We start from the raw sequence: 13,375 nt of genomic DNA on the forward strand, positions 1-13,375 counted from the left end.
AAACTAGACAGATGTAACAGACACCAGATACCTCCTGAGTTTGTTTCCTGACAGCAGAAACAAAGTGAGCTTCTGCCGGCCCGCAAGATGGTGCATGGACTTATCCAGAGAGGTGTATGCTGCAGAGAGCTTGAAATCTGAGGATCTTGAACTCAGGTAGTAGGAGGCTGATGAAACAGCACAGTGTAGGACCCTCCTTCAGCTTTCCTCAGCTGGAGAGGGCCAGTCCATCACCCCGAAGGACCCCAGAGCATGTTTGCCCTCAGATCAGCACAGGTGAAGTTTGCCTTATTCAGTTCATGGCAGTTCTTTCCCTGCTCCTGTAAGATGCTCACAATAAATGGCTTAAAGAGTTGTTCATACTGAGGGAGTTTGTGACACTGTGCAGGGACAGACGTCCTGTTCTGAGTCACCTCAGCTGTGCCAGCAGAGCAGTATGCAAGGTGCACGCAGCCAGAGCGCATGGAAGGCCCTAAGATGGTCCCTTTGATGTCTATCCAGGTGCTGTAGGAGGTTTGGATATATGTGGCTACGTACATCATTTGTATTTGAAACTTGTTGTTTGAGGGTTAGGGTGAACCAAGCAGGAGTGTGTTGCTCTGCTCTGAACCCACTGAGGCTTTCAGCCGTTCCTTCCTGCAGGCCTGGCCCTGCTGCTGTTTCCCACTTTCGCTTCCTGATCTGTTAATCCTGGAACAGCTAATAAAGCTGAAATGGGCCATATGGTGTATCCCCGAGTGCTGATGGCTTGCTTTTACCTCAGTCGGCGTCTCCTCAGCCACTGCCAAAATCTTTTTGTGAGTCTCACAGCAGTCGGCCAGAGGAAGCTGTGGGAGCATGCTGCAATTTTACTGGGACTGAACGGTGCAAAATGGGAGAGATCTGACCCATCCGCCCACTGCACACACTGCAGACACTGCTCCTGTCTGTACTGGTGAAACCATATGGTGTGGATCGCTGTGGAGCTGCTGCTTAGGTTATTGGGGGCACCTGGCTTGCGTTAAAAAATTGCAGGATAGATGCTGACATGCTAAAGGCTTTAGTACCATAAAAACCTCAGTGGACTGTTTGTAATCAAGTTGGGCTTGATTTTTTCCTTCTTTTTTTCATTTAGAGAGCTATGATGTTTGTCATTGAATGAGACGTTTTCTCCTTCTCTCCCTCAGGCTATGCCCTCATTCCTTCCACCAAATCTGACAACTTCTCAGACTCCAGTCACAGTGAGATTTCCTCCCGCTCCAGCATCGTCAGCAACTGCTCTGTGGACTCGATGTCGGCCGCGCTGCAGGACGAGCGCAGCTTGTCACAGTCACTGCTGGTGGTGGACTCAGCAGGGATGGAACGGAAGGAGCATTCCCAGGCAGAGTACGGGCAGCCCTGCCCCGGGTGAGACAGCTGTGCTGGGCTGGCTGGGCTCTTCTGGTGGAAGAGAGGGGAACGAAGCTGTAGGGAGGGTGGTTGCAAACTGTGCTTGACCGTGACCAGCGGTGTGCCCTCGTGTTCAAGAAGGCCAGTGATGTCATGGTTGACCAGTAGTTGACTGATGGATTGGCCATGAGCCCGCAGCGTGCCTTGGTGGCCAAAAAGGCCAATGGTGCCCTGGGGTGCATGGCACAGAGTGTGGCCAGCAGGCAGTGGAGGGTCTCCTCTCCTCTGCTCTGCCCTGGGGAGGGCACATCTGGAGCACTGCACACAGTGTGAGGGTCTCAGCTGCGGGCAGATGGGGAGCTGCTGGAAAGAGCCCAGAGGAGGGTGCAGAGATGGGGGCCTGGAGCACCTCCTGATGGGGACAGACTGAGAGCCCTGGGCTTGTTTGCCTTGGGAAGAGAGAACCAAGAGGGGATCTGCTCAGTACTGATCAGTATCTGAAGGGCATTAGGAGGGCAGGGCTGTGTTTGGTGGTAACCAGTGACAGGATAAGGGGCACCAGGCACAAACTGCAACATGGGAAGTTCCATAAAAACATGAGAAAGAACTTCTGTGCTGTGGGGATGACAGAGCCTTGGCACGAGCTGCCAGAGAAGTGGTGGAATCTCCTTCTCTGGAGATACTCAAAACCCACCTGGATGCTGTTCTGTGCAGCTGCTGTAGGGAACCTGCTTTAGCAATGGAGTTGGATTGGAAGATATCCAGAAGTCCCTTTCAACCCCTATGGTTCCGTGACACTGTGATGGTGTTAAGCACTTGCCAGAAGCTGAGGTATTGGCTGCTCTGTGTGGGAAATTTATGTTTTCCCATGAAACTTTATCACATGTATAGACAACAGCTTAATCGCATCAGTGGGTTCAGCTGGATGTCTTCTGCAGGAGGCTGCAAATGCATTAAAAGCTGTTGTGATATTTAACAAAGCACTCACCATACAGTGCTGGGAGAGCAGAACAGGATCCCAGCAGTTACCTCGGTCAGCAGAAGCAGTCACTTAACATACTCTAATAAGATTTTAAAGGATTTTTTAGTTACTGTTCTTCTTGTTGCTTAGGCAGAGCGGAAGCTTTCTGCCACTTGCACAAGAGGTGGTGTTACCTGAGTGCAATGAGGTCATATCCTGAGATGCCCCTTTCAACTGTGACGTTTTGGGTTTTACTACATTTTAACCCACAGGGTTGATTATGTGGGAATCTCCTCGGGATGGCTTCTTCTGTCCTCAGATGTTGTGGAGTCAAGTCAATGGGAGATTCTTCTTACAATTCTAATCATTGTAGGTCAACTCAAAAGCAATCTAATCTTTTTATGATTGGACACTACACAGAGCTTTGTGTTCCTCTGTAATTGATTTTAACGTGCCAGTATTCTGTGGTGTTCTCTCCTGCGTGAAAAAGATTATTAGCATATGCTTTGCAGCTTTTAAGAAGTCGGTTTGATTTATCCCGTTGTGCTGAAATGGGCATTAAAAGGTGAGCTTTGTAAACTGAAGTAATTCCCTTTTCTAAAAGGCATAGCACGTGCTGAGAGTGCAGTCAGAGCAGTCTGTGTGCCAAGCAAAATGTCCCTTTGCAGGGGTCCCTGCAAAGGTTCTGGGTATTCGAAGCCACCTTCAGTGCTGAAGCACAGTGAGTTGCTGCCTGCTAAACTCACTGCTCTGATTGCACGTGGGAGGCAGATTATTCAAGGGCTGTGGCTGCTTTTCCATGCCTTAGTTTTAGTGGGTTTTGGAGGTAAGAAAACAGTTTTTATGCTAGAATTTGTCAAATAGAAAAGCAAGGAGAAAAGAAGTTATTTGCACGTATCTAAGGAGTTCCTTGATCTCCAGTATGTCAATAAACTGCAGGAGGATAGTGTTGGGTTTTCATGTTGTGCTTCCTGTGTTGTTCACATAAGCAGAGTCTACTAGTCATAACTTCTTTATTCTAAATTCCTGCAAACCTGACTGCTTGATTTTTTTCTTAGTTATGTAGTGATATTGACCAGAGCTTTTAGCAACCATTTGTTTAAGCAAGAAATGTTGTTTTAAAAGCTGACGGGTGTCTGATTCCCGTTGTTTCCAACTGCAGCTGGTCGGTCACCAGGCCCGCTCTGATCAGAGGGATGGCCTTCACCTCCTCCATGAGCAACGAGGAGATTTCCCACGAGCACATCACAGTGGAGGCAGCAGACAGCGGCCGGGGCAGCTGGACCTCGTGCTCAAGCAGCTCTCATGACAACTTCCAGAATATCCCAAACCAGAAGAGCTGGGATCTCCTCAATTCCTACCGCCACACCCAGCTGGACGGACCCATCGCCGAGGTTGATCCCACAAACTGTTACTCAGAGGAGGCCTATTTATATTCCGAAGCCTTTTCCAAAAACAACAGGCAGTCGAAAGCCAGCACGGAGCTCGATCAGTCTCGGCAGAGCTGGGCCTCCTCGAGCTCCCTGTCAGACACGTACGAGACAAACTATGGGACCATTAAACGCAGGGGGCTGGAGAACTCGACGTCAGAGCAGACGGAGGTTTTGGACTCTAAGCCTGGCACTGACACAGCGTACAAAACTGTTACTTCGAGTACAGAGAAAGGCCTGATAGGTAAGGCAAGCCAACGGCGCATGGGAGCTTCTACATCTGGTCTGCATTTTGATATTGAGTTGTTAAGAAATGACATCAGCAGATGCGGGGGCTGGATTGCATGTTAAATTCAGCTTTACATGTGGTTTTAATTAGAGCGCTGCTCAGACAGTGTGTTTTCAAACCACCTTCCCTTGCAATACGAATCTTGAAATAACAAAGCAGCACACTTCCCAAACACTTCACGGGTCTGCAGAAGAGCTGCCTTCATGAAAATGTCAGGCAGTTCCTCTCTATACAGTGACCTTTTATCTTTTTGGAATTTGAAACCCTCATCACTGCAAACTCTCATTCTGGCAAGGAGCAGCAAGCATTGGCTCCTCGAAGCATCCTCACAGAGCAGACTTTCCATGATCCAGAGAGAGAGGAGTGTGACTCCTGGGTAATGCAAAGCAGCCCCACCTCTGGAGCTGGGCACCTTCTGGCCGCAGTCCTTTTGTCCCTGGGGGCTTGAGGGCAAAGTTTTGATTTACGCTGTCATTTATTTGGTTACACAGCTGCAGTTTCACTACAGATGAAAGGAGAAAGCCTTATGTCTTCTCAAAGATGCATAGCTTTTAGCAAGTGAGATGTTCTTCCACTGTCCTAGTGAGTTCAGTGGCAAAACTGCCCCCAAAAAAGGATCTGGGTTATGAACAAGATAAAACGTGGAGTACAAAGCTTCTAAACTCTAAGCCGTGAGTGCAGCTGAAATGCACATTAATTACTGCCTAGATTGCTAGAGGGCTTATGTTATCAAAGGTAATTGCCTGAATAAAGATTGCACACAGGGTGGAGGTCTTGGAGTGCAAGTTGCAGAGGCAACGTGGGGTCCCTTGCAGCAGATCTGCTCACAGCTCACTCCTATGCATGCACTCCGCCAGTGTAAAACTCTCAGGACTGCTGGTGAGCTGCTGTAGGGTATGGCACGTTAGCTGCTGTTCAGGACGTGCTGCGTTTGCTCACAGCTTCTCCCCTTGTTTTTAATTCCCTTTGCACACTGCACCGTGTAGCTTGCCTCCTGTATGCAGTCACAGCACACTGGTAAGCAGCGCCCCGCCGTGTGCTTCAGCAGAGCATGTGCTCACCTGCTTAAAGAGCTGATGGAGGTGGATAGGATTCATGGTTTGCAAATGCTAATCTGTGAGCTATGCATCATCATACAATATACCAAAGATATTTTTTGCTTTATTTCACACCATTTGCTTATTATTCCCTTCAAACAGCTTGTTACCAGAGTCCGTAATGACTGCCTGAATTCAGGATACTGTAAACAAAACAAGAACCTTCAGTTCATTTGCTTAATGAGAACTGGTGTTGAATAGTCCGCAAAAGAATTGGCACGAGCTTTCTTGCCTGAAACCTTTAAAACAGGGCTGGAAAGCGACTCCCCACACACTGATGGCAGACTGTGCTCTTGGCAGAGGCAGTGGGTGCGATGACTTCACAGCTCCGTGCCCAGCTCTGCATTCTGTAGCACTGAACGTTTCTTGCTGCAACCTTTGCTTTACAGGCAAGAAAGTGTGGGATGATGATGGACCATCACTGTATGTCCAAATGGAAAAGCTTTCTCCTACTTTGTACCCACAGTACACAATTTATTTCTGCCTCTTAGTGAGGTTTCCCTTAACCACTGTGTGGATCACCCTGTTTTCTTTATAAAGTCAATGTCTGTGTAGGCAATCAGCTCTTTGCAGGGGATCTGTGATGCACTTTGTTTTGTACCTTCAGTAGATTTTACCTAAAAGATGAGATTTTACCTAAAACACACCCTGACATTATGGTTCTAATTAAGTTCAGATCTTAATTATTAAATGGCTTTCCTTAGCTATTCCTAACACTGTAATGGATTTCCCAAGCTGTGTTCCAAGCTTCAGTTGATCACTGCCATGTTTCGTCTGCTTGAGAGCGCACATGGAGAAGGAAGGGGGTTTATATTTCTGGGAGTATATAGGCAGTAAGAGAGTGGTAGAGTATCTCTGTTATTTGAGAGAGAAAGGCCAGGAGATGTGATTTTTAGTTGGAGGGAATATCTTGGTGGGAACAGGAGAGGGTAAAGGAGTTGCAAGAAAAAGCCCAGCCCTGCAGGACAGCTGGTGGGAGGGTCTGTAATCCCCAGGGACTGTGAGTGAGTGAGTGAGTGAGTGACAAAAAATGATGGATATGAAGTGCTATTTATTTTTATAGCATTTGTAAAGTAGTATGAAAGAGAGCTGAGCCAATTATTCCAACCTTCATTATTAGGGCGGACTCGTTATAGCTCCAGGTAAGCTGCAGCTTTCTCCTTCACAGGAGAACATAACCCACCCTTGTCAGCCTCAGACCCAACAAAGTGTAATGCCAAAGTGTAATCCCAGTTACATGAAAAGGGTTTCTCTCAATCAGAGTCACTGCCTCTACCCACCTCTACCCATTTGTTAAAGCTTCTACCACGTGAATCCAGTGTCATTTTGCTAGCAGCCAGGCATGTACTGAGACCATCCCTTAGGAACCAACTCCCATCCCTGCTGCTACTGCCCAGAATCACACAAGTCCCCGACACGAAAAGAAACACAGCTTTATTTTTGTTCTTCCACCTTATTGTAAGATAAGAAGATACTACAACTGTTGAAGTAATTGAAACTGTAATGAGCGTGCACTGTTTTAAATGTATCCACAAGAAGAATGCAAATTTACTCTGCTAACAGATTTTTGAATTATCCTAGCTTTGAAACGATCCTGTTGCAACTTGCGTATGGAAAAAGCCCAATTTAACATGCATATGAGCCCTTGAGCTGGGAGTGGGTGGGAGGGGAGGTCGTGTGCTGGAAGCTAAGTTTGGGATGAGGGGCTGTGAGATGTAAAGGAGCAATGGATGGGGAAGGAAGGCAGGGGGTGAGTTCTGCAAACGGCCACTGTGATTAAATGCTACTGCCAGCAATTCGTGGTGAGTGCAGAAGGTAACGGAGCCTTTCCAAAGGTGATTTCTGGTTATTCATCACCTGTAAACAGAGAATTTAAGATACAGGATAAAAAATAATTAAAAGCGTGTATATTCTAAGCCATTGTTAACTACTGCAAAGTGCAAAATACTGGGTACAGGCTCTATGTATACTTTGCCTCATAGGGGCAGCTTCATGTGATACAGTTTTTAAAACTCCTGTAGCACAGCTGATGGAATAGTTAAATATCTTACCACACATCAGTTAATGAGGTGGTATTTAATTACAGTGAATTTCTGTGAAGCCCCCGAGCGCCTTTCGGCTGATGGAAGCAATGCCTTGGAGTCAAGGAGCAGTCCTTGCTCACGGGTGCCAGTGCTGTGCCATACAAGGCAGGGCTGCTGCCTGAAGTGCTGCTCTTTCAGCTTCCTGGGCTGTATGAAGGCTCACAGACCTGGCTGCAGCAGTGCCCTGCTGCCCTCCTCTGGCACCAGCAGCTTCCCTCGTCCCGCAGCGGCGCACCAAGCTCTGCCATTGCAGGCTGGCTGTAGGGGATGCTGTGCTTCCAGCTGGGCACCCTGCCCAGTGAGTTCCTGCTTCTGTTGCCGCTCTGACTTCTTGAAATAAGTACAAGGCATAATCGAAAGCATAAATACCTGCTGCTGTCGTTATAACCAGTGTTTCTGCATTTGCATTTTGTTATCAGTTTCTGTTTTGCCATTGTAACATTTCATGATTTTTTAACGTTTTGTTTCCTTTGTTTTCTTCCTTAACATTTCCATTGCTTATTTCTCGTGCCAGTGTACTGTGTCACCTCACCTAAGAAGGACGATAGGTATAGGGAGCCTCCGCCCACCCCTCCGGGATATATGGGGATATCTTTAGCGGACATAAAGGAAGGATCGCCCCACCACCCACACCTAAAACCTCCCGACTATAGTGTGGCAGTGCAGAGGTCAAAGATGCTGCACAGTGACCTCTCTAGACTCTCGTCAGCCCCTCTCGGGAGCGACCCGGTGGCCTGTATTGCATCGAAGATGCCTCAGTGGCATAGTCGGCAGCCGTCCGGCCCCCAGCTAGCAGATATGCCTGGCGCAGATAGTGAAGAGGATGGTATGTGGAACACCTGGCTCGGGAGACGTTAATTAACACCGTGTTAATGGGTCTGTGCAGTGCTTCCTTCGCAGTGACGGTCCGGGCTTTCTCTTCGTCCCGCTTTGAGGCTGAAACTTCGCTCACCTCTAGATGCACAAATGTGTTGGTGTGTGCATATCTACACCCACGTTTGTAGATATGCACGTCTGGAAAAAATAATGCTTTCTTTTCAGAAAAAGAAAACAATTTAATTGCTGTGGGTGGGCCCTCCCACATCCAAACAAGAAGCTCACGAGCGTGGAGATGCTGGTTTTTCTCTAAAATGTGCCCCCACTCAGTGGTGATGATTTAAGGGACACTGTCAGGCCTTAAATTACATGCAGATGAGCTCCAACCTGCCTGGGTTAATTAATTGGCATCCCACTGTTTTGGGGATGATGACCTAAATTGGTTCTTTCGAATTCCGCTGTGGTCAGGCTTTGTGTAACTCTTACCTCGTGTCCCATTTGTACCCCTAATGTGCCTCCCCTATAGGGATTTCTGGAGTATGAGCTTAAAAACATTGAAGAAAACAGCAGTAATGTTTTGTTCTTCTGAAAAGTGCATTTAATAGAACCTAAGCTGAGCCCACCAGCCCTGGCAGCGTCCCTTGCAGTGAAATTCCCCTCAGTCTTGTTTGAAGCAACAGCCAACGCTGCGGAGCACAGCATATATCCTGTGATCAGAGTACAAGAATGCTCTTACATGGTGTCAACACCCAGCTAGGGCAATTACTGCTCCATTGTTTATCTGCTGATTTGCTTTTAATTGTTATGCGCTGATGTGATCTCTCTGTACCCTTTCTGGTGAACTGACTATTTATCGGGGCGTTGTGGTCGCTTCTTTCAATCTGCCTGGCTTAAAACAAACATTAATTGGGATGAAAATGATTTCTGATGCAAAGTAGTCCTGTCTTGGCCTGTTCCGATGTGTAAATGGCACTTAATGTGTGTATTAGTACTGCAATCCAAATTTGGGTTAAAAGTCTTAAAATTGCCCAGCATCCGTTCAGTAGTGATATCAAATCTTTCTGCTGTAAGAATAAGGAAGTAATTGCTTCAAACATCGTAATTAAAACATTTCTGAACTAAATTTAACCATGCACTTGTAGATACACCTCTCGCTGTGTTGCAAGTGCCTGGTTAATTTTGTTTGGAACGTCTTCACAACCATCACTGCATGCTGGGATGTGATTTACTGCTTCGCCCTGAGTCTGTAGGTTGGGGGATATGGGGAGCTGCATGCCAACCCTCGGAGGCAATGGGATTCCCCATTTCGCAGTGCATACACTGTGTGCCTCTCACACGTGTGAGGGTTCATCACGTGGGGATCCATGATGTGCTGCAGGCTCTTGTTGAGACAGCGGAAGCACCGCAGTGCAGCGCTGAAGTCTTAACAGAACCGCAGTGATCAGGCGATTGGGTTCTGTTCTGTGCTGTCTGCATCCGAGGCAGCAGGCCCGTGCAATAAGGTGCTGTTTTCTCTTGTTTTGCAGAAGATGAACAAGTATCAGCAGTCTAACCATCGAGCTATCCACATAAACCACTTGAAAGCACGAGGGATGCTGGAAGGAGGACCACAGGATCCCGTTAGCGACTGCTAACGACTTGCTGCTACTCACCTCACTCATCGAGTTCGCCTCTGTCACGGATGGGATGAACTGTTGGGGTCGTTGCTGTCCCCTCCCTCTGCTCTGCCACATCCCCGGGGCTGTGTGCCCAGCAGGCAGGGCGCCGGGAGGGCCGTGGGGCAGGAAGAGTTCTGTAGGATCCCATCCATCCCTCAGTAGTTCCCTCCTCGTTATTTTCTACATCTAAGAGTGTTGTTTTATGAACTCGGAAGAAGAAAAAAAAAAAAAAAAAAAAAGTCAGCAAGAACCGAAGGACGTTGCTGCAATATCTGAAAATAATTTATTAATTTAAATTTCTTTCTTGTTTTGGTTTGGTGTTTTTTTTTGTTGTTGTTGTTGTTTTGGTTTGGTTTTTGGGATGGGAATTTCCTTCGTGTCGGGGGCGCTCAGGTTGGCTAACGTCGAACGTGAAACCGCGCGTGATGGCGCACGAGCGCCGAGTAAAACCCTCGCGCCCTCCAAAAGCTCCAGGCGCGCTCCAGCAGGACGCCAAGGGCAGCGCAGCGCCGCGTGCCGGCCTGGGGAGCGCTGCCATCTGCTGGCCCTGCCTCCCAGCACAGCACGCTGCATGCTGCTGGATGTTCTTCAGCCGCCGGCCGATGAGTGGCGTCGCCGGTGTTCTCCTCCCCTGCTAAGCAGCCGTTTGAGAAGCGGCAGCTGCCGCTCGCAGCTGCTGGGTGAGTTTGATGCTTTCCCGGAGGAGCTTTGGCCGGGTTCCAAGTGCAGAGGTGCTGCTGGCAGCCCAAACCCAGCCGCGTGCTGTGGGTTTGCAGCTCAGCCCACGCGTCCCGGCCCTCTGCCAGAGCTGCTGCAGGATTCAGGGGCAAAGGTTAGAAAAGAAATAGGTAGAGAAACAAAACTGCCTTCCTTTCACGTTAAAGTGACTGAAACCGAATGTTAGGCGACTGCATGGGAACTGTTAGGTCACAGCCCGAGCCAGTGATTGAGCACCTGGTGGAGGGGTGTAGGCAGCCCTGCGAGCACAGGTGGCAGCGATCCCAGGGGCCCCCCAGGGTGCAGCCCTCGCCAACCTCATATGAGCACTGGCAGGGGCAGGGGAAGGATCTCTGCTAGGAAATGGCCTCCTTTGGAGCGTCGGGTGAGCCCTGGTTCTCGGAATGGGGTAAGAATGGGGGCTTTTTCTTTGTTGCCAGATTGTGAGTGCTGCCTTTCTTGGGCGATCTGAAGCTGGTTTAAAGCAGCTGCATCTGCTGCCTCCTGTCCTTACAGATGGCGTAACGTTTAGGTGTGGGTACAGTGTGTTTTGTGGGGGTTGGTGCTCCTTTGGAAAATAGAGGTGATCTCCAATGTGCTGTTCTAAACCTTAAGTAGGAGCCCTGAAGCTGCTGGTGCCCCTGAAGGCCCTGACTTACACACAGCCCCTGTAGCTTCTGTCTGGTGATGGTTGAGTAGGTGACAATTTGCTTTGGTTTTGTGTAGCTAACCGGAGCGCACAGGGTTAAAACTGGAAATACCTGCCTTTTCCTTTCCTTCTAGCACACGATGCCCCATTCTAGTGTTAATTGGACATGAATGTGTGAATAATACGTATTTAAACATTTAATTGTAAATCTTTGTTGTGATGTTTACAGCCTAAGCTAGAAAGAAGATGTTTGTCATTTTTACAGTGCCTCAGAAATGATTTCTATATCCATAGTTGTGAAGAGCTTTAAGATTATTATTTTGTTTTTCCCCTGTATGTGTGCGGGGGGGGTGCGAGGTGAGTGCTGTGTCACAACCAGAAACACCCCAAAGCCTCTGATGTGCTGTCCCCATAGTGATGCTGGTGCTGTGAGCAGAGATGGGGCTGCCCTCTGTCACCTCATAGCACGAGCATCCAAGGAGCGGGTAGCTGGGAAATGGTCTTAAATCACATGAGGTATAGCTTAACACAAAAGCATTTTGCTTTTTCGAGGCCTTAATGAGCACCACGAACCTGCACGGGCCTTAATGAACGAAGGTTAATGTGAGCCTCAGATCGCTGCAGGGTAGGGTAGTTCCTTCCAGCACAGCCGTGTTGGTAACGGAGCTGTTAGACTGATGTGTGGGGATGGGATCTGAACCCCGGCCGTCCCACTGCGCTGCTGTTTGCCTTCCGTGTGCAGTCCCAGCAGTGCTGGGTGAGCCACCTGTGCTGGCCATTGCTGCAGCCATTGAACAAAGGTTGGGGGATAAGGGCTGCTGAGACTCCCGTGTCCCTGTGCTGCTCCGGGTGGCCGCAGGTGACAAACCTGTCGGTCTGGGCACTGACAAACTCCTCGAGCCAGTGAAAGGCTGCTCCCCTTGTTCCCTGGCATCCAATACAGCCAGTGTAAATAAATCACGCGCCGACTATCGGCACGTGAGCTGCCCCTCCCGCTTCTCCTGAGCGCACGGTGGTTTGCCCTCCGCTCGTCCTTGCCGTGGTTCCTTCTGTTTGTCCGTTTTAAAACGAACCGATCACATTGATCGGGGCCGATAGCCAGGTGTGCTGTGTCCACTGTGGGTTTGAAGAGACATTATCCCTTTTTTTCCACAAAGTGAGGTGCAAATAGGACCCCAGCCAGGTCCTACTGCTGCCCTCCAGCAGCGTCCTTTACCCCCAGCCCTTCCTAAAGAGCAATGAAGCGCTGAGAACTTCAGCAGTCCTCTGCAGCAGCAGAAAGGGGGCAGTAAGTGAGCCCTGAGCTGTGGTCCCTCCTCTCCTGGTGCAAAGCATGGCACGGAGCTGTGTGCAGGCTGTCCCTGTGGCTCAGCCTGTCCCATGTGGGGAAGGGATGCTGGCGTGGCAGTTCTCATAAAGCATTTGGGTTAGAATTAATTTAAGGATAAGCTTCCCACTGCCTGTGCAAGAGCAGAGGAAAACAGGGATACTCTCTCTTTAGAAAAGCTTGACACGTTGTATTTTAGAACGCTTGTATAGAGGGTAATCTACCTTGAATTCCCAATCCAGCTTTTGCTTACGTTGTGCTTTTTATTGTTTTATCTTTATTTTTGATATACCTGGAATGCAGTTTAGCTTGGTATTAATTAAATTCTAACTATGTGAGCATATTGGCAAAACTGCACAGATGTAATGATATTCCAATAGCAATTGTACTGCACAAGTCAGTGATTGTAAAGTATTCTGTAACAAGCAATGTTTGTCTCCTATTTTTTGATACCTCTTACACTTATGTCTTTTAGAAAGACAGTGCCTCTGTATGCTTTTTTGTATTTTTACTGAGTGATTGTAAATATTTGTTATATTTTTGGTTAAGAGAATGTTTAAAAGTACTGTTTATTATCCAATCTATTAATATGTTGGAATCAATAAACAATCTACATCCAGAAGCTTCTTTGGCTGTGCCCGTGGGGGTGCTCTGCTCTCATCCTCGCTTCTCCCTTTGCCCTGACTGGGCGCTCACCATCCCATGAAGGCCATCTCTGAGCACGGAGTGTTTATTTAATTCCTGTGTTCTGGGGCTGGGGAAATACAGCTCATCCACCTTTGCTTTGGGAGAAACACTTAGAATGCTTATAGACCCCGTGATGTTTCTGACAGCTCTTACAGTTTGCCACGTAATTTTGGTGCTTTGAACTTTCCTAAAGGTCCTGGAGGTGCGCGGTGATGGAACTGCTCCCACTTCTCCCATTCCTGACTCAGGGAAGCACGGGGTCTGTGGGAGCAATGCCCTGTGGGGTGGGGGG

At 48.4% G+C, this 13,375-nt stretch overlaps 1 protein-coding gene across 8 annotated transcripts in view; it reads left to right on the top strand.

The window, feature by feature from the left end:
* Nucleotides 1-13,018, top strand: part of RAPGEF6 (Rap guanine nucleotide exchange factor 6) — a 105,642-nt gene extending 92,624 nt beyond the window's left edge. For 6 of the 8 annotated variants that reach the window (XM_042881369.1, XM_042881372.1, XM_042881371.1 and 3 more), the window contains 4 exons: nucleotides 1,167-1,386; nucleotides 3,492-4,003; nucleotides 7,744-8,055; nucleotides 9,572-13,018. In XM_042881369.1, the coding sequence (XP_042737303.1) occupies nucleotides 1,167-1,386; nucleotides 3,492-4,003; nucleotides 7,744-8,055; nucleotides 9,572-9,597 (1,070 nt within the window). In that variant the 3' untranslated portion in view covers nucleotides 9,598-13,018. The remainder of the gene's footprint in view (nucleotides 1-1,166; nucleotides 1,387-3,491; nucleotides 4,004-7,743; nucleotides 8,056-9,571) is intronic. The other 2 variants (XM_042881374.1, XM_042881378.1) reach the window with 1 other exon arrangement.
* Nucleotides 13,019-13,375: the final 357 nt, after the last annotated feature.

The sequence above is a fragment of the Lagopus leucura genome, unplaced genomic scaffold, assembly GCF_019238085.1.
Source record: "Lagopus leucura isolate 7727_CA_CO unplaced genomic scaffold, USGS_WTPT01 Super-Scaffold_100030, whole genome shotgun sequence".
In the NCBI taxonomy this organism is placed as follows: domain Eukaryota; kingdom Metazoa; phylum Chordata; class Aves; order Galliformes; family Phasianidae; genus Lagopus; species Lagopus leucura.